The sequence below is a fragment of the Hevea brasiliensis genome, chromosome 7 (assembly GCF_030052815.1).
Source record: "Hevea brasiliensis isolate MT/VB/25A 57/8 chromosome 7, ASM3005281v1, whole genome shotgun sequence".
In the NCBI taxonomy this organism is placed as follows: domain Eukaryota; kingdom Viridiplantae; phylum Streptophyta; class Magnoliopsida; order Malpighiales; family Euphorbiaceae; genus Hevea; species Hevea brasiliensis.
The window spans coordinates 96,712,844-96,739,652 of NC_079499.1; the positions used below are offsets into that span (position 1 = coordinate 96,712,844).

Sequence of the window (26,809 nt, forward strand, 5' to 3'; positions counted from 1 at the left end):
ATTTTTTATAACTCAGAAATAAGAAATTATATCCTTTCGCTAATTATATAATCCTGTATTTCTCATAGGATTTTTTTTTCTTTTTGTGTTTGAAAAAAAAAATTTTCTTATTTAAATTTAATTTATAATATAATTTAATTATTAGATATAATTTAATTATTAAATAAATAAATATCACATATTTATATATTAAATGATTAGATTAAGTATGAATAGAAATTTTTCAACAAATAGTAAAATTTCAAAAAAAAAAGAAAATCTGGACAAATTGCATAAATACAATCAACAAATTTCAAATTTTCAATAAAAGAATTTTAATTTCTTAATAAATTGCAGAATTTCAATAAAAAAATATATGTACAAGTCAAACGAGCAAATTCTATTGAAACCTAGATAACCGTATTCAAACATGCAAGCAACTAGAAGAGGACAACATGCAATTTGATGAAGCGATGATGGTTAAATGAGCTTCGTCTTTCACAATCACAGTAGCTAAAGGAGTAGAATTTGCAAACTGGACAGAGATCAAGTGTATAAACATAGGTAATGTAACACACGAAAATGCAATGCTGAAGAAGCTTCATGACAGAGCAAATTTAAAGGAGACAACACTAGTGGTGATACCATTGGTGAATCAGTTGTACAAATGATGGAGATCCAATCTCTGATGAAGGAAAGGCGAAGAAGGGAGAGGAGCAGAAACTATCAAATATTTATAAAGGAAGGCATTAGGGGTGGGGATGGGGGAAGAGAGGAGCAGAAAGTATCAAATATTTGTAAGGGAGGGCATTAGAGAGGTTGGGGGAGTGCCAGGGGGGGGGGGGGGGTTAGGGGGGGGGGGTGTTGTGGGGTGTGTGTGGTGTTGGTCTGATTGGTTTTAATCGACGGCGACGATCACTATTCCAACCCTAATGTCACGGACTCAAAATCACCCCCAAATCCTCAATCTGATTACCATGCCCAACCGCCATCACTATCATCATCATCATCATCATCATCACCATCTCCATCATCCACAGTCACCCCTACCACACCGCTTGGGGTCAAGGAAGACCTCTACGAGCTCACCAAAACCCTAACCCGCCACTTCTAGGGCGTCGCTTCCTTCCTCGCTCCTCCACTTGATCCCTCCTCCCCTTCTTCTCCACCTTCCCGTCAGATATCTGATGAACTAACTGATAATCCCCAAACAAACCACCTGTCCGATCCGGAGGAATACAATGCGGATTTGAATGTAGGGATTCACAGCGATTTCACCGAGATTGGCCGGAAATGCAAGTCCGAAATCTCCAACCTGTTGAGTAACTTAATTGTATCGGAGATCACTAAGGTCGCATCAAGCTTCCTGCAGATTGGATAGGAAAGAGGTTTTATCCATGAGTATTTGATTAGCAATGCTGTCGGTGTGACCGAGGAGGTGTTAACCTTCGTGAGGGATATCACGATGCATCCAGAGACTTGGCTTGACTTTCCTGTTCCTGACGATGAAGATTTTGATGGTATATTTTTTCAAATCTTACTTGCGTGTTTAATTATTTTATTTACTTGGTGTCAGCAAGAAAATGCTTTGACCTTGGTGAATATGGAAACGCTAGGCTGCTTTTTTAATTTAAGTGATTCAGGAATTGGAAAAGCCAAATGTAGCTTTGATATAGTTTGAATATGAAGATGCTTGTGGACAATAGATTTCTAGGATGCTTTTCCTAGCGTTTTCTTGATAGTGTTTTAGCAGCTTAATAAAATGGTGAAGCTTGGTGATAGTGTACTAATGATCAAAAACTGATTGTTTAGTAGAAATCTGAATTGTATTTATATCTTCAGCTTATGAGAATAGGGATACTGAATTCAATTCTTTTAGTGGAGATTGTATTATGTATTGGAATTTCCTTAAAATATGTTTTTCCATTCAATTAGTACAGCTAGGTTGTCCTATAATCGGTGTTTAATTGTTGTGCTTGTGGCATAAAGCACTTAAACTTCTATGTAGCCCATATAGAACAATCGTGTGAGATTGGCTGTCAGTTATCACCTACTAGTTTTTTTGTTGTAGAAATTAATTGGCTTTCTTTAAAAAAGGATAGAGTTTGCCATTCTATCCTTTTTTTTATTGATCAAAATTATTATTTCAATTTTATGGCACTTCTTTTACTTCATTGTCATATCAATTAGGTAATTTCGTTGGCTATTGTTAAAGTGAGCTTAGGGCTTTTTCAGTGACTTGTGTCAGTTCTGTTTATATTATTTAATTACTTGTTATCCTGCTAATCATTGATCTTCAAAGCTATAGGCTTGAGTATTAACTAGAATTCAATTTTGTTGTTCTGTTCTTTTAGACAATTGAAGTTGTAATGTTACTTGATTTACATATTCATTCACCTTGATCATATTTATTTAGAGGGTTTTTCCCCCTTCCCTTTCATTATTTGTTTTCCTTTTCTGAGAATTTACGTGGCATATATATATATATATATATATATATATATATATATATATATATATATATATATATATATATTTTTTTTTTTTTTTTTTTTTTTTTTTTTTGCTCTTAACTTCATCTAACCTAGGTTTGTTTGATGCATACTTTCATTGCAAATGCCAATTGCTCTACCTTGTAGGTACCTTCAAGGCATTGCAATAAGAACACTGCCAATGTTGTTAGCTTATTTCAATGCATATTTCTTGTTCCATAATTTTCATGCTATTCAATAAGAGGAAATTCTTCATAGCTCTTTGATAGGTTTCTATGTATTTGAGGCTAATGTCAAGCATCTTTTTCTTTTTCTCCCCTTTCCATTTTTGGATTTGACATTTCCAATGCCTAACAAGAACATGCTTTGGCAGTTGAACATCTTGCCTCCAGATTATCTGCTCTTCAAATTGTTAACTTGTCTAGGATGTACAAGCGATGGCCGCTTTTGGAAGATTTACTTTGTACTTTCAAACCCCCAGGTATGTTAATTTTTTTTAGTGAAATCTGTCATGTCAAATCTGTTGATTATAAATGTTCTATGAATGCCCATGTCATTCATCACCAGGGTGTGATATTAGTGCATGGTGTCTTTTTTTTTTTGTAATAGATCAGTTAATTGATCAAATCCATAACCACTAATTATAGCCACATATATTTCATGGTGAAGATGGGAAGTATGGAGAATTTGAGATTTGAGGGTAGTTAGTAAACAGAAGATAGATTAGCTGAGATGACCGGGCCAAACATCGACATCTATCTAGTTCCATCTCTAAAATTTTAGATGGGAAATTTAAGGATGATACTGATGATTGGTTGAAAGAACATTCAGAAATGGTAGGCACAAGTGGAACTATGCATATCAGAAATGACGAGGATATATCATTCAGTGACCTTGAAGAGGAGGATGGAGATGTACCTACTAGTTATAAGAAAATAACACTGGTTTCTGATGCTGCAGCAAAACACTCACGAGATTGGGTTCAGTTGAGGAAAGGCTTTTCAGACTCAGTTTAAGGATATTAATCTTATCAGTGTGAAACATGCTGGTCTGAGCAGTTCCGTGATCGCAACTCTGTATCCAAGGAGTCCAACGATTGGCTTGATGTTGATGATATTAATGTGATGTGATGTGATAATTCCATAAAACCCCAGGTGAATGTGTTTTTCATCTTTTTGTTATGTTCTTGTGAATAGTTTGTATATGGTTTCTACGGTCTGAGTTAAGTTTTGGAAACTATACATAAATCTGAACCTATAAATTGGAAGATCATTGGCGCATAAAATATCTATTTTAACTATAAAAATTCAGTGCTAAGAAATATTTATTTTCATTTGATCTGGGAAATACATTATATCAACTTGAACCGTGTGAAACCACTAAGCCTTGACCGTGGTGCTGCTCTAAGAGCCATGTAGGGATGCTCGGGTTTGAGCCATCCCAACCACCAATTGTTGGTGTGTCCCTCTGCTATGAGCCCTGTTGCACTTTCCTGCTTTTCAGGCTTGGCTGGTTCCTATTCGTAACTATGGAATGTGATGATAGAGCTAGAGGAAGGTGCTAGAAATTTTAGTGAAAGAAATTGGAACAATTAAGATTTTCCTGTGTTATATTGAACAGGCTTCCCCTCCATCGATGATTCCCATTTTTCATTGAGTTCTTGATGCATGCATTTTAAATCATCATTTAGGTGTAATTTTTGCACATAATTTACCCTTGTTCATAGCTATTATTATAGATATTAGCATATATTTAGTCAATTTTATCATTTTCACACTTCTTAGTCTAATTTTTGGAATTTACTTGTTTTGTAGGTTAAATTTGGAGAAATTTGGTATATTTTGATCAGAGTAGCCATTTGGAAGAGATTAGAATTGAATTGCAAAAATTTTTGAAGTTGAGTAAAAAAATGGCCAAGAGCGACACAACCTGCAGCACAACCGATTTAGCTTATGTCGCAGGTTGTGTCGAATCATCAGATATTCAGGCAGATTGTTGCACAACCTGCAGCACAACCGAATTAGCTTATGTCGCAGGTTGTGTCGGATCGTCAGATATTCAGGCCGAGAGCTACACAACCGATCCAGCTTATGTCGTTTTTACTGGAAATGGCTGACGTGGCATTTCCGTTACTCTGATTTTTTACCTCACTTTCTCTGGAACCTTCCCCCTTTTTACCCATTCTAGGGCAGTCCCCTCATCTATATAAAGTCCCCTTTATCATTTTCTTTCCACAAGAGAGCAAGGGAGGCAATTTTGGCAAGAAAAGAAAGTGAGAAAGAGGGAGCACGTGAAGGGCATTTCTGCAGCAGCAGCAGGAGCTCGTTCTGCACTTTTCTGCAGCAGATTCTTCTGTATTTTTCTGGGTTCTTCTATTCCTTAACTTAGATTTCCATTATTTCTTCATTTATACACTTTGGTTTGTCTTGAAATAATGATTTGTGAGTAGTTGTTTGAGATTCTAGAGATGGGTTTGTAAATATTGTTTTAGATTGTGGTTTTGAACTGATTTAGCCATTTAAATGAAGATTGTGATATTTTGATTTATTGCTTGTGAGCTTGTTGCCTTGCTTGATGAATGGGCCCTCATTAAGTTAAGCTTTAATCCTTAATAGATGGACTGAAAAGTGAATATTAGGGATAGATAATCTTGCAATAAACTTTGTTTTCTTGGTGTTAGAGATAAGCTAGGAGAATTAAGGGGACTTTCCAAAATCAATTAGAGCATTAATTGAGTTTTTGTTAGGTTTGAAATACCGTGAAAACAGGGTTTGATTTAATGAAAACCAACTTTGAAATGCTTGAAAAAGGTTTCAAAGAACTAAGAATTGATTTCCCTCAAAATTGCAATTCTCATGTGTTTGGCTAAATTGGGGATAAACCAAATGCAAACAATATTGGACACCCAATCTCTAGAATCACTTTAATTTTTATTGAATTTAGATTTAATTCCTCTCAAATTTCATAAATAGAAATTTCAAATTAATTTTTGGTAATCTAGTTTAATTAATTTTAGTTAATTGTTTGATTTAGTTTTAATTCCTCAAATACCAATTTTAAATCCAAATTTCATTTTACATCTTTAATTTTTGTCATTCTAATTAGCTTATACTTTCATTTCCAATTTAAGCACAATTCCTTGTGGGATCGATATCATTTTTTTAAAACTATACTACTGTGACCCGTGCACTTGCGAACACACGTATCAAAGTTTTTGGCGCCGTTGCCGGGGAATTGTTTGTTTTTAAGTTGGATTTTAATTGTTTTAAGCTGATTAGAATTTTTATTTTATTTTATTTTCACTATTGTTCCTTGTGTTTTTCAGGTACTTTTCTTGTTTATGAGACGATCGAAAAGCACAAGCGACACTGAATTGTTGTTCAACCCAGAAATTAAAAAATTCTGTCGAGCCAACAAAAAGGAATACAAGAGAAGAAAGGAAGCAGAAAAAGAAGAACAACAAAGATTTTAGCAAGAGGAGACAATAGAAAAAATGGAGAATCAAAATAGAGCTATTGGTGGAAACAATGGAGGAAATGAGCACAACGGGCAAAATGTAGTTGTTAATCAAAATGATCCTCAGAGAAGATCCATGTTAGACTATGCTTTTCCTAGATGTGCAGATGTGAGAGATAACAAACCTATCATTGGAGCTAATCAATTTGAGTTAAAGACCGGTCTCATTCAAATGGTTCAGAATTCACAATTTGGAGGTAGTCCACTTGAAAATCCTCATTCTCATTTGAAGAAATTTTTGATGATATGTGGTACACAAAGACAACCTGGAGTTTCAGATGAAGTGATTCGACTCACCTTATTTCCATTCTCTTCGGGATTCAGCATTAGAGTGGTATGACTCACTTCCACAAGCTACTATAGCTACTTGGGAGCAGCTATCTCAAGCTTTTCTATCTCAATTTTTCCCACCTGGGAAGACCACTCATTTGAGGAATTTGATGGTAGCTTTTAAGCCAAGAGATAATGAAACTTTGTATGACTCTTGGATGAGATTTAAGGAGCTTGAAAGGCAATGTCCTCATCATGAAATACCCAAATGGATGATTGTTTAGAATTTCTACACCAAAGTTACTCCAGCCATAAGAAACACAATTGATTCACAAGCAGGAGGAGATTTCATGAGAATGACAAGTGAAGAATGCTATGATCTATTAGAGAAGATTGCTCATAATACCCATTTGTGGGGAAATCCTAGAGCACTTGAGCCAAAGAAGGCTGGGATTTATGAACTTGACTCAGTTAGCTACATGAATGCAAGATTTGATCAGTTGACTCAGCTTCTTAGTGATTTTTGCACAAAGGCAACAGCCTCAACTCCTACAACTATGCAACAAGTTGCCTTCACAGATGGAACTCAAAGTTGTGGAGTTGATTACTCTTCTTATGGTGATGATTATTTGCAAGAATAAGCTGCTTATGCAGGAGGTTATCAACAAAAACCTATGGAAAATTCTTACTCTAATGTGAACAACTCAACATGGAGACCACAAGCAACTTTTGCTCAACAAGGTCAAAGCTCAAATTATGCTCATAACCAGCAGTATATGCAGCAGAATAGGCCTCAATTTCAGCCTCAATTTCAGCCCACAAGGCAGCCACAACCTGGATATCAAGCAAGAGCACAACAATCCTTTCCACCTCATGAACCGAAACCAACCTTGGAAAGCATGATGGAGAAATTTTTTGCTGAACAAAGTAAGATGAATAGCAAATTGGAGGAAGAAATGCAACACATGAGACAAACCATGAATCAATTACAAGTCCACAACCGCATGTTGGAGACTCAATTGGCTCAACAAGCAAGCTCATCAGGAAGCAAATCCTATGGGAAACTACCTAGCCAACCACAAAACCCTCATGAACAATGTAAGGTTGTGACCTTGAGAAGTGGTAAGAAAGTTGGTCAAGAGAGTGAAAACAAGAGAGAAGAAAAAGAGAGCACAAAAGAAGAAAATTCAGTTGAGAGCAAGAAAAATGAAAAAGAAGAAGAAAGCAAAAGTGAGCAAGATGAGGGAGAGAAACCATACATCCCGCCTGAACCTTACAAGCCCACCCTTCCCTACCCTCAAAGATTCATCAAGCATAAGCTAGACAAACAATTTGGCAAATTCCTTGAAGTGCTAAAGAAGTTATATATCAATGTGCCATTCACTGAGGCACTATCCCAAATGCCAAGTTATGCCAAGTTTTTGAAGGAGATTCTTTCCAACAAGAGAAGATTAGAAGATTATGACACCATCAACTTGGGAGAGTAATGCAGTGCTATAATTCAGAAGAAGTTACCTCCCAAACTCAAAGATCCGGGTGTGTTTTCCATTCCTTGTCATATTGGTGATAATTGTGTGGCAAATGCCTTATGTGACCTTGGAGCTAGTGTCAGCCTAATGCCTCTTTCAATATATGAGAAGTTGAATATGGGAGAGTTGAAGCCCACAAATATGTATCTTTCATTGGCTGACCGTTCAATTAAGTATCCAGAAGGCATTCTAGAAAATGTGCCTATCAAGGTTGGAAAATTCTACATTCTGGTGGACTTTGTCATTTTAGATATGGAAGAAGACACAAAAGTTCCTATCTTATTGGGAAGACCCTTTTTGGCAACAGCTGGTGCATTAATTGATGTAAAAGGTGAGAAATTGACACTTAGAGTGGGAGATGATCAAATGATATTCAACATCAATCCTGCCATGAAAAGGAAACATGAAGAAGTTGAGTCTTGTTTGCGGGTAGACATTATTGATGAGATTGTTCAAGAGCATTTCAGAAAAAGCTATCCACAAGACCCACTTGAAAATTGCTTAGTCCATGGTGGGAGCATTGATGATGATAATCATAACATAGCTGCTTTTGCGCAATACTTGGAGAGTTCTCCACCACATCCTGAAGCCACAATTTTTCAACTTGAAGAAGTGCAAACTTTGGAGATCAAACCACCATCATTAAAGGTAGAGGATGCCCCAAAGGTAGATCTTAAACCTCTTCCTTCCAACCTCAGGTATGCTTTTCTTGGACCAAATGGAACATATCCTATTATAATTAATGCATCATTGACTGATATTGAGATTGACAAATTGTTGAGAGTTTTGAGAGAATATAGAACAGTTTTGGGTTATGCAATTGATGATATAAAGGGAATTAGTCCAATAGTCTATATGCATAGGATTTTCCTAGAGCCAAATAGTAAACCTTCCATTGAACACCAAAGAAGATTGAATCCTACAATGAAGGATGTTGTGAAAAAGGAAATCCTGAAATTACAAGCTGCTGGACACAAAAGACTTTTGCAACTTGATGAGTTAGAAGAATTGAGACTTGATGCTTATGAAAATGCTAGGATCTATAAAGAAAGAACTAAAAAATGGCATGATAAGCATATCAAGAAAAAGGACTTTAAAGAAGGAGATTTGGTTCTCTTATTCAATTCAAGGTTAAAATTTTTTCCAGGAAAATTAAAATCAAGATGGTCAGGTCCATTCAAAATTGTGAAAGTTTTATCTCATGGTGCTGTGGAAATTTTTGGTGAAAAATCTGTAATTTCAAGGTAAATGGACAAAGATTGAGGCATTATTCAGTTGGTGAGCCAATTGAGAAGATAGCAACTTGCTATCTCTCTCATTCTCCATAAAATCTTGAGTGAGTAGGGTCAAGCTAAAGACCTAAACTTAGCATTTTTGGTGCATAACTCACAATTTTTCATTGATTCTTTATTTCTTTCATATATATATTTGTTTTAGGTTTTTCTATACTCCTTATTCAGAGTTTGACATTATTCTAATTTCCTTGTGCAGATGGGATGCAATTCATTGCAAGCAAATGAGCATAAAAAATTTTTTGTTTTAGTCTAGCTTTAAATTTTTAGCTTTAAATTTTAGTTTCAAATTTGTTTACTTATAATTTTTATCTTTCTTTTGTTGAGTATTTGCTGGTGGATCTTGCTGGATTCATTGCCCTTTTTGTTAATTTTAAGAGAAAATTTTTCCAAACCTTGTCATCTTGGTTTAACAAGAAAATTATTTGAATGTGGATGTGTGAATTTGTGCTTTGAAAAATTATTTTGCATGAGTATTTGATGAACATAACAAGTTGAACAATTAGAATTCATGTTATGAAGGTTTAATCATTTGAAATCTAATTTGTTTTACTTTTTTAGGCACTCTCTAAATCTGTCAACTTTGGGCAGATTATTGCACAACCTGCGACATAACCGGGTTTGCTTATGTCGTCGCTTGTGTTCGCTGGGGCAAATTTTGGGTAGATTGTTACACAACCTGCGACATAACGGGTTTGCTTATGTCGTCGCTTGTGTTCGCTGGGCAAATTTCGGGCAGATTGTTGCACAACTTTCGACACAACCCCCCTATCCTTATGTTCTAACTTGTGTCGCCTGTTTGTTTTGCAGGATAAGAACTCACTTCACCAGAATGGGCCAGCAGCTACCCCAAGCCCAAAAAAAAATAAATAAATAAATAAATAAAAATAAAAATAAAATAAAATATTTAAAAAAAAAAATTTCATGTCTTTAATTTCGTTGCTTAATTAATTAGTATTTTGAACTTATTTAGTTAATATTTTGCTTGTGTTGTTTTTCTTTTACTTGAACCATTTACTTATTCAGTTTTTTTAGTTTCTCATAAAGTACATTTTTCTTTTATATCTTTAGTACATTGCTCACTTGCTTTGATTTGCTATTTCGGATTTACACTTGATGGCTATATTTTTGAGCTTAACCTCTTTATTCCAACTTTTTGAGTTTAATTGATTTAATGAATTCCATTGCACTGTTTCTTTTGCAATGAGTGCAGCAGCTGTCCAAATTTTACTTAATTAAATTGGCTGCACTTCAATGAGGTAACAATTCTCATCTCAGCTTGTGTCACTTTCAACACAAGTTGTGCTATCGCTTATGCAACAGGGTAATAATTCTTTATGCACATATGAGCCACCCATTTTCTGCACATATAGCCAAATTATCCCATTCCTTGCACTCTTTTAACATTGAGGACAATGTTCATTCTGAATATGGGGGAGAGGGTAAATTTTTTGCAAAATTATTTTTCCTTTTTTTACTTGCATATAGTGACATACTCATTCATTACTTCATACTTGTACATATTCACATATATACACTTGCATATAGCTTCATACACTTAGTTATGCATACTTAGTTACATATAGGTTGACTATACATTTATACACTCATGCATTTCATTTATTCATTTAAATTTTTTGGATTTTTAAACCAGTCTTTGAATTCCATAAGCCACTTATTCAAGCAAATCCAACTTGCCTTTAGATGGTTAGTGGAATGAAAGTTCCAGCTGGTACAAAGTCTTAAGCATTATTCTTTCTCTTACTTAATAGCTGAAAATTAATATGTCTATCTAGGTATGCAGATTCTGATTAGTTATTTTGAGTTTTGAGTGTCTGAATAACCCTTTAAGGAAGAAAATGGTCCTTGTCGTCTCACCATTCCTAGAACAAGCATCTTAGATCTTTCAAAGCGAAATTTTTAACTTGCATTTGATAAGAATGTGATTTAGGCATTTCTTCATATTTTAAACCTCACATTTAGCCTTAACCTACCTTAATTTTATTTCAACCCTTGCAAACCCCCTTGAACCTTAATTCCCTAATTTCTTTAGAACCCAAATCATTTACCTAGCCATAAAACCTAAACACTACCACCTATTTATGAGAATAATATTTTGGCAATTAAGTATATAAAAAAAAAAGTTTGGAGGATTGAAACATCTTGAAAAGTGCTAGAGTAATTATGAAAATTTGATAAAAAAAAAAGTCACAAAAATATCCCAAAGGTAATTTTGGGTGTGACGTGAAATAGGGACGCATACAAAATAAAAAATATATTATAAAAGTAGTCCCTTTATTGCAATAGCACTTGAGATTCATTGTGAATTTCTTTCCTCTTGATAAAAAATTCTATTAAAAAAAAAAAAGAAAGATGCACTTTGAGTTTCATGATTAATATTATTCTCATATTTTGTTTACCTTATTCTATTTCTTTTTTAACCACAATTTCACCCTATTGGACCCCATTACAACCCTTAAAAAGACCTAATGATTCTTTGAAAAATGCTTGTTACATTAGTAGAGTTAGATCTTTTATGCTTGCATATGGGTTTGGCAATATAATCTTTCATACATTACTCACCATCTATTTGAGACACATTGGCTATCTATTTCATTTAGGTTTGTTTTGGCACAATTGACTCTTGTAGCTGGTTGGTATTTGTTGCTTGGGTTGATTGGTTAATTCTTAGCTATTTTGTAATTGTTGAAAGTGATTGCTTCATTCTTTGTGCTTCGCTGGTGGGAACTTGGAATGTTGGTGGCTAGGGGTAAGTTGGTGGTTTGGATTTGTGATTTTTGTATTTTCAAAGACTGATTCTATTCCCTTCCAAATGAGTTTTAATGAAATTTTGCTTGGGGACAAGCAAGAGTTTGAGTATGGGGGAATTTGATGCATGCATTTTAAATCATCATTTAGGTGTAATTTTTGCACATAATTTACCCTTGTTCATAGCTATTATTATAGATATTAGCATATATTTAGTCAATTTTATAATTTTCACACTTCTTAGTCTAATTTTTGGAATTTACTTGTTTTGTAGGTTAAATTTGGAGAAATTTGGTGTATTTTGATCAGAGTAGCCATTTGGAAGAGATTAGAATTGAATTGCAAAAATTTTTGAAGTTGAGTAAAAAAATGGCCGAGAGCGACATAACCTACAGGACAACCGATTTAGCTTATGTCGCAGGTTGTGTCGAATCGTCAGATATTCAGGCAGATTATTGCACAACCTGCAGCACAACCGAATTAGCTTATGTCGCAGGTTGTGTCGGATCGTCAGATATTCAGGCCGAGAGCTACACAACCCGCGACACAACCCGCGACACAACTGATCCAGCTTATGTCGTTTTTACTGGAAATGGCTGACGTGGCATTTCCGTTACTCTGATTTTTTACCTCACTTTCTCTGGAACCTTCCCCCTTTTTACCCATTCTAGGGCAGTCCCCTCATCTATATAAAGTCCCCTTTATCATTTTCTTTCCATAAGAGAGCAAGGGAGGCAATTTTGGCAAGAAAAGAAAGTGAGAAAGAGGGAGCACGTGAAGGGCATTTCTGCAGCAGCAGCAGGAGCTCGTTCTGCACTTTTCTGCAGCAGATTCTTCTGCATTTTTCTGGATTCCTTAACTTAGATTTCCATTATTTCTTCATTTATACACTTGGGTTTGTCTTGAAACAATGATTTGTGAGTAGTTGTTTGAGATTCTAGAGATGGGTTTGTAAATATTGTTTTGGATTGTGGTTTTGAACTGATTTATCCATTTAAATGAAGATTGTGATATTTTGATTTATTGCTTGTGAGCTTGTTGCCTTGCTTGATGAATGGGCCCTCATTAAGTTAAGCTTTAATCCTTAATAGATGGACTGAAAAGTGAATATTAGGGATAGATAATCTTGCAATAAACTTTGTTTTCTTGGTGTTAGAGATAAGCTAGGAAAATTAAGGGGACTTTCCAAAATCAATTAGAGCATTAATTGGGTTTTTGTTAGGTTTGAAATACCGTGAAAACAAGGTTTGATTTAATGAAAACCAACTTTGAAATGCTTGAAAAATGTTTCAAAGAACTAAGAATTGATTTCCCTCAAAATTGCAATTCTCATGTGTTTGGCTAAATTGGGGATAAACCACATGCAAACAATATTGGTCACCCAAGCTCTAGAATCACTTTAATTTTTATTGAATTTAGATTTAATTCCTCTCAAATTTCATAAATAGAAATTTCAAATTAATTTTTGGTAATCTAGTTTAATTAATTTTAGTTAATTGTTTGATTTAGTTTTAATTCCTCAAATACCAATTTTAATTCCAAATTTCATTTTACATCTTTAATTTTTGTTATTCTAATTAGCTTATACTTTTATTTCTAATTTAAGCACAATTCCTTGTGGGATCGATATCATTTTTTTAAAACTGTACTACTGTGACCCGTGCACTTGCGGACACACGTATCAGTTCTACCATTCAGCTTTGAATGGGAAAAATGCATGAGAATATGCCCTTCCCCATTTCACTCCAGCTAAACCCATAGATTCTGTCTTTCACTCTTTTCAGGAGGCCTTGAGCCTTGTTATGCTAAGGAGAAGCGTCCATTTTCTAAACTCTTCCAACCAATCCTAAAGGGATATTGATATGAAATTTCCAAGTTTCCACACTTGCATACGCCTCATTCTGTTAGGCTGGATTTGCTTGATACAATTATCACTTAGCAAAGTATAAAAAAGGTACCATGTGGTTTGCTAAAAAAAAATATGCAAGCAGGAAACTGATAGTGATGATGGATATGCCAAGTGGTTTCCTTCCGCTGCTTGGATGTAAATTATAAATTGCATTCAAGGTGATGATAGTATAGTAAGAAACAACACGAAGCTCGATTATTACCATGGAAACTAGCAAACTGCTTATCTACTTACATGCAAAATTAATTATTTACAATATGCATGAAGTACACAACATGAGACGCAACTCCTGAGATTACAACTCTCATGATCGTATGGATCCGAAATTGTTTGACAGCCGCTCAAGGTGAGACCACAATAGGCTTCCTAATGAGAATCTTGGCTTATCTTCACCTACTCTGCCACTGCTACTTCGGCGAATATTACCTGTGGAGGGAGTCCTCGGAGTCCAGCCTGGTGATTTATTAACTACCAGGATAGATCCCCCTATCTCTTTCCTCACTAATTCTATCGTCCGCGAATTAACTTCATCTCCTGAAGCATCAGTGACATAGAATGATCCAACTGCTTTGTTACCTTCCGTGCCAATCTCAGCCCTTGATATTGACAGGCCATTTTCCCGAAAAACCCGTGTAACATCTGATAGCAATCCCACTCGATTGTGAGTGCATACGTCTAGCCTCAATCCCTGCATATAATATTTCAATCACGATTAATTATGGCTCTGAAAGTACCTGCAAGAGATTATTAATTGTATATTACTTACGTGAGATACTCTCCGCTCAATGGCAGCAATCAAGCATTGGGTGAGTTCATGCCTTTCGCTCTCTGTATCCAAAGTGAAACCATCCTTATGCCGAATGAAATACTCCTGCAATACCCGCAAACATATTCAGTTTTCCATGTAATGGTGCAATCTTTCTCTGCAAGGGGGGCATGTGGGTTTGTACCTGATCAGCCATGGTGCCCGTAGAGCTCACCGCAGCATGAAACACCACATACTGCATATCAGTTAATGCGCACAACGTGTCAAATAAGAGCTTGGGCCTATCCCTGCTTCTCATATTCACCACCGAGTACCCTTTCTCCTTGCAAGACTCTATTGAGACATGAATTTTGGTACAATCCCTCCGGTGAGCAACACCCGTACCTGTGCATCCCCGACAAGGCTCATAATCCATATTTGCACACATTAACTGGTGAAGCCTCCGTTCAGTATGGGCTTGCCCAGCCACTGGTGTGGTCAACCTGACGCTCCTCCTCTCCCCTCTCCCATGATGGGCCTCAACCACAGTGTCTAACTGCTCTTCTACATGGGCAAGTCTCTTTGGTTCTGTAATAGGTCCACCTCTCAGCTTGTCTTCCACGTAGATTATGCTAGCTGCTCGGGCATTGTGTGTCCATGCCACGGCTGCTGTGACATTGCATTCCAGTTGAGTAAGCACAGCCGAAATCTCAGACAGCAGACCTGGTCTATCAGTTCCAGTTATCTCCAAGGCAGTGTGGTCCATCGACACATGACGCGGCCTAACTTCTCTTTTCAGACAATTTTGTAGCTCCTGGGATATTCCCCCTTTCCTACTTGCACACAGTGCCTGTAATTCAGCAATTTTTACAAGATAAATTAAGCAGATGTGCATACCGCATAGTTATGTGTATTTCCATATGTATATCCTAGATAGAAATACCTGCTGAATATAAAGTATGAGGCTCTCGTCAGTGATTTTGATTCCAAGCTGATCAGTCACGTGGAACACTGTACAGCATACAATAAAAAACAAACCCATATGAGCAAATACTCGTGGGATGACTCATACTTGGGTCATAAAGTTAGGGTTCATATCCTCAATCATAAACCCATCTCTAGTTGCCAAGTTAATTATTAATTAAACTTAACACGTTGGATAAATAATAACAGAAAATGGGTATAATAGAACTAGTGTGAGTTTTTTTTTTCTAAGAACTAGTGTAAGCTGATGCAAGCATGATGGATAGGGCACTGACCGTCCATGAACCATACCCCATCAGAGGAAATGTATGATTTGGAAATAACAAGGTCAAGATCTGTCAAGACTTGGACCATCTCTAATAGAATCCCGTGCTTGTTTGCACTATCAACCTGCATGGTAAAATTAAACTAGTAAGGCTTTATTTGACATCGCAATTTGATTTTTTTTTATTTTGAATTTCTTAATTCTATTGAAAAATATAATTTCACTATTTTGAAGTTTACATAATTAAAATATGTCAAACTTTAAAGATTTTTAATAAATATATTTTTTTCAACGCAGATCAAATAACATTCACAAAGCTTTGGTGAGCTTGTTTTGTAATGAGAAAAAAAAGAGAGGGAAATGGTAAGAATTAACTAGGCACAAGTAGCTCCATGAAAATTAGATTATATATAGGATAGTCGTCTTTTTTATTCTCTCTGGCAAATTATACAGTACTCTCGATGCATGTGCACTATCACTCATAAAGAAGTGAGTTCTGATCTCCTAAATTAAGTTAGGACTGAGTAACCATGCACTATGTATCTAATAATTTGCCATTCTTGTTACCCAGTGATCCTTTCTCCTTCTATCAGTAGGGGTTTGTTGGTTTTTCAAGTCTTGTAATCAATGTTTTTATGTAACTAGATTACGTCATTTCGGTTGGTGCCAGAAAGATATAGTATAGTTTTCTTCTAGCGAAGGAAGAAACTAACTAGATAATGTAGATAAGGAATGGGAATCGAGCCTTCTGTTCTGCTCTACGATATAGAGACGCTAAAAGCAAAAGAAAATTAATTTTTTACATTAAAAGCCTTTTTTTCCTCTGCAATCTTTCTTTTTTCCTTTCCATTTAGTGGCCCTCCACTCGGTGGATCAGAAAACCTAACGTGGGATTGATGTGTTTTTGTTAAATATAAAGAACTCGTAATGGAACCCATAGTAGATGTTAATGCTAATATAAATATAGCTACAAAACAAGAATTTTGCAGCATAATGCTAATATAAATATAGCTACATAACAAGAATTTTGCAGTATTCTTAATATTCAACTAATTCTATGTTATTAGATACTATTGAGATGCTTTCAGTTCACAAATCACATAAATGGAATCTCCACCAGCACCTTTATTAAACCCAAAAAAATTAAAAAAAAAAAAAAGAAGCCTGTGAATAATCATGTCTTTCATCTGCTAAACAATATTAAAAATGAAAAAAAAAAAAAAAGTACCTTAACAAGCGTACAGTCCTGATATGAGTCGTTATCAATGCAAACCCTGCAACGCCAAAACCAGCCAAACTAACTAAAACCATTGCCTTAAATGAAATGAAATTTGCTGGTATAATATACATATATTTTCTATGCTATACCTTGGAGGGTAAATTCTTTCGATGAGAGATTCGAACTCAGGGTCGATATAAGGCTGGTAAGCGATCTCCATACTTGTTCTTGTCAGCAATTCTTTGTTGAGAGAGATTATCGAGGGTTTGCAACGTCTGATCTCTGTGAGTATATATATATATATATATGTAGACATTCTTTTAAAATATTGGAAGAATAATGGGAACAAATCAGCAACAGCAACAGCAGCCGCCGCGTTAATATAATAAACGTAGGGAGGAGATAAGAGAAGGGCAAGAGATTTATTTCTTTTTGGAATTAGATGCATGAAGCCTCTTTCTTGAATACAAAGAAAAAGAAAATAAATATTTAATTGAGAAAACAAGTTTTTGAATCCATAAAAACTGCTGGAAAATGGTTTCACGAAGGACTGTAGCTATATAGAAAAGAGTGATTTTAAAGAAATTGGATAATATCAGACAGTTGTCAAATACAAGGACTCTTAATTTTTAAGTATCAATTTGATGTTCTTGAAAGAATTAAAAAAGACCAGAAAGAAAAGACTGGAACTTAAACAAGAATCAAAAACCTCATAATTTCTTGATATGTCTCCATGTTTAACTATTTCATCAATCCAAAACAAGAAGAGAAGAGACAAGAAAAGAAAAAGAAAACGAAAATTACCTTTTATGAGAGCTCTTGCATGCGCCCACCAATTACAGAGACGAGACAGAAACACAGAAAGCTTAGAAGACAGACGAAAGAAAACAGTAGAATTGGGCCTTCCAAGGCTAGTGTTGTGGCCAATTTTAGAACGTTTTCTTGGCAGAAGAATTGTAGAACCGAAAGAGATGGAAGCTAGAGTAGATATATAACAGAAAAATTAAAAATTAAAAAAAAAGAAAAGGAAAAGAAGCCCACACCAACTCCTCAGTGTCTCCTTTTTTGTGTATGCAGAACGTGTACACACAGCGTTAAAGCTTCAAGGGGTTACGTCGGAATAGGACTGGGAAATGTACTGGGTATTTGACACGTGTGCAGACGATGACACGTGGTCCTAAAATGACGGACTCGTATTTTTGTGAAAATTGGAGTTGTGGCTGGGAATTATGTTTGGAGAAATGCAATGAGTTTCTTGGTGGAAGGAAAGAGCGTAAGAGTTGAATTAGGATTATTAGTTGTCAATTTGGAGTTGTTTACCCTGTCAAACTATCAGGAAACAATGTATATATTGCCAACAAATGCTGAAGTGGCAATGAGAACAGTGGGGATTGCCTCACCCATAGCAAATGATGACATGTATGGAATGAAAGTCTTTAGCTTATTTTCCTTGTAAACTCTGTTTTCTTATATTATTTTGAGTTTATGAATCATGCCAGCTAATTATTGATCAACTCTTGCATGATATGTTATTATTTTTCTTTTGATATTTATAATTAAGGTAATTTTTAATTAATTTGCGTATTGAGATTTTTTTAAATAATTTTAAAAAGTTTATTTATTGTAGTTTTATGAAATTAATTTATAAATTATATTCAATGTACTTAATATGTATAAATATTTTGATCTTTTTTTATAAAATTTAGGTAATAATATGGAAAGTTCACTCATTTGTCAACCTATTCATCATAATCTAAATGTGCCTTTTAATCTCATTTTGTTCATACAAATTATTATTCGTTAATCAATATACAGTGAGATTTTATCTTATCTTATCAGAGAGTGCTAAAGACTATTAGTAAAATTTTTGTTGGGTTTTAGAATGCCTCCACCAAAATAACTTAAGTTAACTGGGCTTGACTTTTCCCTTAAGGGCATTTAAACTGAATTCAAGTTTATTGATGATAGTTTTAGTAGGCTGGAACATCTAAAAAGCATCACATTGCATTAACTACTGGATTGGATGTTGAGCCTAACATTGCCAACAGCCAAACTTGGTTGACAGAGTTTCGGTGCATATGTACTGAAGGTACATATGAAGTCCTCTCTCCTTGTTCTTTGTCTTTTTCCTTTTGCTCTTAAGTTTCAGCCCTTGCCTTTATGGTTGGTCAACCTTCCTCTGCCCCTTCGGGTAGGGGAAGGCCACTCCTTTCATCTGATCTGGTGTGGGTTCCCTCCCCACCCTAGGTTGACATGTATATAAAGTTGTCTTTTGGTTGAGCAGTTGGACTTATGGGATTGAGGGTTCTTTCATAGGCTGCTCTGTTGCTTGAGCTTAGGTTATCTTTCTTTTTTAGCTCTGTTCTTTGTGCTTTTTTTTTTTTTTTTTTGCAGGTGTGTGCTGATTAGAGAAAATTTTGTGGTCCCTACTTATATGGTCTCTCTATCCGAAGGTGTGAGAGATTTGAACTTCCTTAGTTAGTTTGATGTGAAGGCATAGCGCAAGTGGACGCTTGTCGATCAAAGCCATTGACACTCTTTATCTTCCAATGGTGTGTTCTGCTGCTCTTCTTGGCTCTCACATTCTCTAGTTTTTAGACTCCCTTGGCCTTTGCTCTTAAATTTCGATGGTGCCCCTAGTTTGATAAATCTTAGTATGTAGGCTTTGTGCTTCTTGGGTATGGTGGAGGATTGTCAATTTTCGTCTTGCTTTGGTCCATGGAGGTTTGGCAGCGCAACCTGTTATTGCCTACTATTCTCCTCCATCTAGGTTGAAGAGGTCCTTAGTCTAAGGTTTGCTGGTTTGTGCTATTAGGCCTTTCTCTTTGGACTAAGTTGACTAAGTTTGTAAGATAGAGTTAGGGACTTTTTTATTTAGAAAAAAGTCCAAATCAGCCCCCCATACTTATGGGTGAGGGCCAAATAAACCCAAAATCATATTTTGGACCAAATAAGGCCAAAAGTTTGCATTAATGGCCAAATCCCTCTATACCTTGTTAGAATTAAGGTTATTGTCCTTCACGCTTTTGCTAAACAAAGTGAAATGTATTATTATATCATTTTTAAAATAGGCGTTTAGATAGGAAAAATAAATTAAACATTCCATCATATTTTTGTTAGGTATTCAGATTCTATTGAATATTTAGGAATCACATGCATATTACTACAAGCACTACCACCATTGATATAAACACTGGAAATGTCATTAGAAGCTAAACAAGTAAGCATTGTTCCAGTAGTTTCTTCCATAAAATCAAATACAACCGTGTCATGTCTAATTAACATTTCTTTAGTGGATTTATAGTGACCCTTTGTCTGTGCTTCTTTTCTGTAGCATATAAGGCATCAACTGCAGAATAATTGGTACCAGCAGAAATGCTATTGATTATTTGAGGATGAACTAGATTTTCTGAAGATGCATTATTCATCAAAGCTAACTTAATATTATACCCAGAGTAAAATAAGTTCAAGCCGTCATTATTTGAAATCCTCTCTGAAATTGAGTCCTTAATTGCAGTAGCATTAGGAGAAGATCATGAATTGGTAGTATCTGATTGCTGACATTCTTGCTGATGAACTTGCTTCCAATGAATTGTTTGACATCTCTCGAAACAATATCTAACAGATTTGCATCTAGAGCAGCGAGTTGTAGCTGGACTTAAGCATCTAGCACATACATGAATTCCATTCTTTGAATGAGACATGAAAGGAATAGTAGGAGCAGGAGCAGTGGCAGGAGGCGTTGCTTCTACCCTAAGTGCCTCTTCAGTAGCCAATTGAGCAAGCAAATCTATTCTCTCTCTCTTCTTTGTAGCTTCACTCCATTCCTAAGTAAAATGTAAGCAACAAGAGGAAGCACAACCAAAACCAGAAACAACGCAGCTATATTCCCTTGGTTCAAACATGTCCCCACCATCATATTCATATCCAATTGGCTTCTAAATCAGTACTAGAATATAGTCTCCTAAAGCTATAAAAGCCAAGTTAAACCAACACTCAAAGTCGACACTACGAAAATCATTCTCTGCAGTTCATCAACCATCGCTTTCACCTCTTCCTTCCTCTTTTCTCCTTTTCAAAAAGATTCTTTGATTCCTCAAATAGAAAAGAAAAACTCAACAACAGAACACTTCACTGTCTTCTCTAGAATGCTTCCGATTTTAAAGGAAAACTGCATCATTAGTGATAATCAGTGTGAATATTATTTTTACATGTTAATTATTTTTACATGTTAGTTTTTTTTTTTTTTTAATGTGTATTTAACAAAAAGAATAAATTAAAAAGGAAAGAAACAAGAAACACCTTACTCATACCCTGTTTCTGAGGTGGGGCAGATGATGCAAAGTGAGGCTGGTTGGAAGTTTGAAAGAGTAATTACCCAGTAGATACCCTTTCCTATATATGGTGAAAAATTTTGTTGTTTCTATTATTAGTTTAATTTGCAATTTGTGATTTAATTTCCTGTGGACTCTATATATTGCTTATAATTGCCCTATTTTTTTTTATAGAATTATTTAAAGAAAATGGTTGGTTGAAGTTAAATTCATGAATTTCTTATATTGATCCATCAATAGGCTATATATTAATTCAATGATGGCCTTTTGATTTTTCTTTTTGTTACAATGGCCTACTAATTATTTGTGTTGATTTTATGTACATTATTATTATTTAAAAAAAAATTATATCTTTTGTTTTCCCACTTATATAATTTCATTTTTATTCACAAAATACTTCAATTTTCTAATTGCATCATATAGCTTAAGGGGAGACAAATAATCTTCCTCTAATTGGATAAGTTTTATGTAATAGTATTCTTCTCCTTTTTATAAAAAAAAAAATGAAAAAAAAAAAGCTTTTTAAAAAAAAAATTTCACAATTTTGAAGGAAAAAATAGTAACCTAAATGGAAAAAAAAATTAAAACAAAGTAAAATTTTTAATGAGGTTTGGTGCTGTAACACCCCAAAAATTTTAAATTTATGAGCATTTTTGGTATTTTAATTTTATTTAAATTTTAGGAATTTTTTTGAGATTTTTCGGATTTTAAAAATCGGGTTCGATTTTCCGAAAATATAAACTTTGATGATTTTTAAAAATTAATTTAAAGACCACGTTGCAAAACTAAAAATATATTTGAAGTCTACGTATTTTTAGTTTCAAATTTTTGAAATTTTTGGACCTCGGTAAAAATTCAAAATTTTATATTCTGAATCGAACCGGCCGAATCGAACCAGACCGGATCGGACCGATCGAATCGGACCGGTCTTCTTCTCTTTTTCTTTCTCCCGCGCGCGACGTTCCCTCTTCCTTCTCTCTCTCTTTTCTCTCTCCTCCCTCCCCTCCCTTTCTCGGCCAAAATCGGCGATCCGACCACCAATTGGACCGGGTCTTGTGTCTAAAATCATCTACTCGAGAGCTTTCCATAGACACCAAGAACGCCGAAATCCATCGAGCGGTTTGTCCGATTTTTGCTCGGGAAGATTTTAGCCCATTTCGACTTTTGGGCTAGATTTCTAACCGTGAATCCCACGAGAAAACCGAGGGTACGCTCCACTCGTCGAGAGCTTGGCGACATAAATTTCAAATTTTTCCGACACCGCTTTTGGTGGGTCCCACGAACATTTTTCCGAGCATTTAATGAGCTTAGAAAATTCTGAAAAATTTATGTACTAACCCCGTGTTATGGGCTTCGTGTAGGTATCCTCGATTCGCGAAAATTGAAAAGTCTCGAATTGGACCGAGGTTTTGGCTAGCCCCATTGTCCGTTCGAAGTCGGAATTGGCAAAGGTAAACCCAACCTTGCTTTTTCGTAATTTTCTAGTGCTTAAATAGGATTAAAAATCCATAAAATATTCGTGGTAGCTTAGAAAATTATGATTCTTTTTGCAATAGCTTAATAATATTGCTAAGGACCGCGGGGCAAAGTTTTAGAATTTTTAGAGCTTATTTGGGCAGTTTTTGCAAAAATGGTCAATTATATGGACTAAATTGAAATTTTACATGTTGTGATGGATGATTGAATTGGTGGGCCAAGGAGGGGCTGTGTGATGTGATTGAGTTGTGGACATATGGATTGTGAATATAGAAGTGTGTTTTGAGCCCTTTTTGCAAGTTGGGTAGGCCCTAGGTATAGGGGAGACTGATTTTAAAGCGACTTAGGGCGTATTGGTCTTTTTCTTTGTTTGTATTGAGTCAAATTTATTAAATGATTGTAATAAAATTGTCGGTGCTTCTTCCTCCGGATTGTCGTCAAGTCAGTAAAATATTAATTTTAATTGTAATTTCGATATTATTATATGTTCAGCATGCCCATGCATCACTTATATGCATATATATTTATGTAGTTAAACTCTAGACACGATTTATGTTGCATTCATAACTGTTAACGTGCCATGAGTGTTGTTGTGGTAATTTGGAGCAGTGTGCGTGCGTTGGCGTGCGTGTGATGTGGTGTGGACTATGGATAGGACGGGTAGTCACGGCTTGAGTTCTTGTTTGGGACCCGATCCTTGGTAGTCACGGCTTGAGTTCTTGACCCCGATTTGGTTATTAAGTGGAAGTCCGAAATGAGTTCTTTTGGATTTAAGAGAGGATCAGCTCCCATATATTATGATTATGCTACAGGGTGCGTGAGTGCTCCAAATTACCTTTTTGATGCTATGATGTGAATTTATTGCTGATGTTGCATTTCATTCCACAAGTTGCATTAGTTTTATATAGTTATAGAGATTATTGTTAAAATTGATATTTTACTCTCACTCTGTTCAATATTTTTAGGATTTTATTTTTGGTTAACTGCTTTTCTCCTTCGCAGTTGTTTATCGATAATTGTGTAATTTTATTTACTCCTAGAATTTCCGCATGTGTTAGAAGTATTTATTTGATTATGTAATATTATTATCATGTTGGACATAATGATATGCATGTTTGATGGATTGGATGAGGGAGCTGAGCTCCCATTTATTTTTATGAGGATATGAGTATGTGGAGGGTGAGCTGAGCTCCCCAATTGAGTATTTATTATGTTTACAGGTCGGGTGAGTCGAAAACTCCCCGTTGGGAAGTCCATTTTATATGTTTTCTTGAATTTGGGCCCAAATGGGCCTTAGAGTTGGGTTAATGAACAATTAAACACTACGGGCCTCGGGGCTTTACATAGGTTGGGTCGTGACAGGTGCAAGGATAGAGATAAATGGCAAATTTCAACTAATATTAAGTAGACAAGGAGATCATCTTTATTCTTTGAAAAACTTCTTGTGAAACCCTTTTGGTATTGGCTTCCAATTCCATTATGTTATTAGATAAATTAATCAATACTATAATTGAATCTATTTAAAAAATAATTTTATAAAATTTATTAACGTTATTTAAATTAATCTGATTTATTTTATTAATTAAAAAAAATAATATTTAGGTATTAATAAGTTTTAATTTAGTAGTGCTAAAATTATTTTTACTCTTTAGAAATCTTGAATTCGAATTACAGTCGTAATTAGAATCAATTATATTAATATAAAAATATATTTAAGTGATTTATATTTTAAATATATCCATAATTTATTTTTAATAGAATTTTTTTAATACTAATCCATTAATCATACAATTTTTTTTTATGAAAATAAAGCTAAAAACTGTAAACTATTTTTAAAAAATATATATATCTTCTACCAATTTATTTGGAAATCTTTTTTTTTTTTTCTCTTGCTTGCAATAGAAATAAAAATATTTAATTAAATTATTAATCTGTTCTTTGATAGAACCATCCATGCTTGAAACTGGCAATGAGCCTACGAGGACTAAATGTTGGGCTTGCTATAAATATAAATTACATTTTCTAGTGGCTGTAGAATTTTGAAGTTGATCGTTTCTCTTCTCCCATCCAGAACCTGAAGAATGAATTGCATCTACACGCCTATACACTACGTGACGCCTTATTTCTCTTCCCTGCACGAGACGCCACTTTCCTCTGCAACCGCCCTTACGTCATTTCTCTCTCTCTCTCAGGTTTCTCTCTATCTCTCCTCCATCTTCCTCGATTCTTGATACTGACGCATTTTAATTAATCCTATTCATCACATGCGATTTCAAATAATTTCTGTTTTCCTTTTATGGATAAGAAGATAAGAAGAGAAGAAAAGAAACAACAAAGATACAAATTCTTGAGTCTTTAACAGTTTCTTTGCTTGTACAGCTTGAACACTTGCATTGATTGACTTCAAGATTATCTTCTTAGTTCTATGCCAATGGCAAGAATATAAAATAGACACTGCAATTGGGTTCTTTTGATTTGATTTGATTTGATTTTGGATAACATGGACCTGCAATCGGTGAAAAAGGGTCTTCTTGATTATACCTGGAAAAGGAAGCGACTGTTTGTTTTGTTGGCTTCTCTTGGTTTCTCTACTTACGCTGCCTGTAGAGTTTATAACTTACCCTCAATTGCTCGAAAAAGAAAACGACTTTATAAGTTTTTAGGGGCTTTAATTTCTATAGCAGAAGTTATTTCTGATTCTGCTGAAACAGTTGGAGTCATCTCCAAGGATTTGAAAGATTTTCTGCAGTCAGAGTCGGACCAAATTCCCAATAGTGTCAAGCAAATTTCTAAAGTTGCGAGGTCATCTGAGTTTTCAAAATCTGTAATTAGCCTTACGCAAGCTTTAATTTTGGGAATTTTGCGAGGTTATCAATCCAGTGCAAGAATTAATCACGATGCCAGCGCCAACACCAATCCAAGTTTCTTGGATAAGGTTTTTGATAAGCTTTCTACTCCAGCTGGGTCTGGTTTTGTTTCTGTTGTTGTTGGAAGCTTTGCTAGGAACTTGGTCATGGCCTTGTATCAAGATGGAGCATCTAGTAGTAGAGATATGAATTCAAATTCAGAATTGAATGGTCCTATCACCAGTAATCATTTTGGTTTGGAAATGAATTCTGCCACAGAATTGGTGGACGTGGTTTGTAGCCACAAGTGTAAAGCACTTATAGGTGATTGTATTCAGTTATTTGTGAGCACTGCAGTTGCTGTTTATCTTGACAAGACTATGCACATCAACACCTATGATGAAATCTTTGCAGGATTGACAAATCCCAATCACGAAAATAAAGTGAGAGATGTATTAGTATCAGTATGCAATGGTGCTATTGAGACTCTTGTCAAGACATCTCATCAAGTCTTGACAAATGCTGATTCTGAAGCAAATTCAAGGCTGGAATCTCCAAACTTAGCCATTGATAAACAGGAAGGTTCATCGGAGAATGAAGAATCTACAAGCCAATCGAAAGCAAGAAAGTCGTTTGATGAAGCTGAGGATGGTGGATGGTTTAGAAAAGTGTCATCTACTTTAGCAGTACCAAGCAATAGAAGGTTTATTCTTGATGTGACTGGGAGGATTACATTTGAGACAGTTAGATCTTTCTTGGAGTTTTTACTGGAGAGACTTTATGATGGAATAAAAAGATGTGTTTATGCAGTTCATGAAGCAATTGTTGACAGTGGGCTTGGAATTGTGAGATACATTACTGCAAGATCCTCTGTTATAGCACCCATATGTCTTTCTTTGTTTTTGCACATATTGGATAGTGCTTGGATTTTGGTGCCTGCTTAAGTCATTGAACGTTTCTCCTTAATCATCATTTGTCTTTGTTTACTCCTTCACGAACTAATGTTTGAAGGATTCTTTTCGTGCAATCTAATTTCTTTGTACGGCACCATTATACCAACTTTTTTTTTTCTGGTGATGCCATAAAAATTCCTTATTTCTCAATCTCATAATAAGATTAGCAGACAGAATGGTTGTCTTGAAATAGTGGATCTATTCTCGTACTTTTACCATCACAGGCATCAC

At 35.2% G+C, this 26,809-nt stretch overlaps 2 protein-coding genes and 1 long non-coding RNA gene across 4 annotated transcripts; 2 read left to right on the forward strand and 1 right to left on the reverse strand.

Moving 5' to 3' along the window:
* Positions 1-839: 839 nt before the first annotated feature.
* Positions 840-3,738, forward strand: LOC110666469 (uncharacterized). The gene is made up of 2 exons (XR_009150087.1): positions 840-1,499; positions 2,845-3,738. It is a non-coding gene; the product is annotated as an uncharacterized LOC110666469 (long non-coding RNA).
* Positions 3,739-13,868: 10,130 nt separating this feature from the next.
* On the reverse strand, positions 13,869-17,992 carry LOC110666470 (ACT domain-containing protein ACR1). 2 transcript variants are annotated; one of them, XM_021826958.2, is made up of 8 exons: positions 17,774-17,992; positions 17,119-17,286; positions 16,979-17,024; positions 15,761-15,875; positions 15,445-15,512; positions 14,707-15,351; positions 14,523-14,627; positions 13,869-14,444 (listed from the first exon to the last, which is right to left on the reverse strand). In XM_021826958.2, the coding sequence occupies exons 2-8, from the start codon at positions 17,283-17,285 to the stop codon at positions 14,061-14,063; spliced, it is 1,530 nt and encodes a 509-aa protein (XP_021682650.2). In that variant the 5' UTR covers position 17,286; positions 17,774-17,992; the 3' UTR covers positions 13,869-14,060. The 2 variants fall into 2 exon arrangements, with proteins under 2 accessions (XP_021682650.2, XP_021682649.2); XM_021826957.2 differs by having other exon boundaries at positions 17,119-17,251; positions 17,774-17,991.
* Positions 17,993-24,811: 6,819 nt separating this feature from the next.
* On the forward strand, positions 24,812-26,684 carry LOC110666471 (protein PHLOEM PROTEIN 2-LIKE A10). Its single transcript, XM_021826960.2, has 2 exons — positions 24,812-24,971; positions 25,159-26,684. The coding sequence occupies exon 2, from the start codon at positions 25,280-25,282 to the stop codon at positions 26,567-26,569; it is 1,290 nt and encodes a 429-aa protein (XP_021682652.2). The 5' UTR covers positions 24,812-24,971; positions 25,159-25,279; the 3' UTR covers positions 26,570-26,684.
* The last annotated feature ends 125 nt before the right edge of the window (positions 26,685-26,809 follow it).

What these genes read in the sequence shown, in the direction of transcription:
- LOC110666470 (XM_021826958.2), bottom strand. Translation starts at nt 17,285, where the DNA reads ATGTCTACATATATATATATATATATACTCACAGAGATCAGACGTTGC. An exon ending in GAAAGAATTTACCCTCCAAG is followed by an intron (nt 17,025 to 17,118) that starts GTATAGCATAGA and finishes TTGGCGTTGCAG; the next exon opens with GGTTTGCATTGATAACGACT. An exon ending in AGGACTGTACGCTTGTTAAG is followed by an intron (nt 15,876 to 16,978) that starts GTACTTTTTTTT and finishes TTTACCATGCAG; the next exon opens with GTTGATAGTGCAAACAAGCA.
- LOC110666471 (XM_021826960.2), top strand. Translation starts at nt 25,280, where the DNA reads ATGGACCTGCAATCGGTGAAAAAGGGTCTTCTTGATTATACCTGGAAA.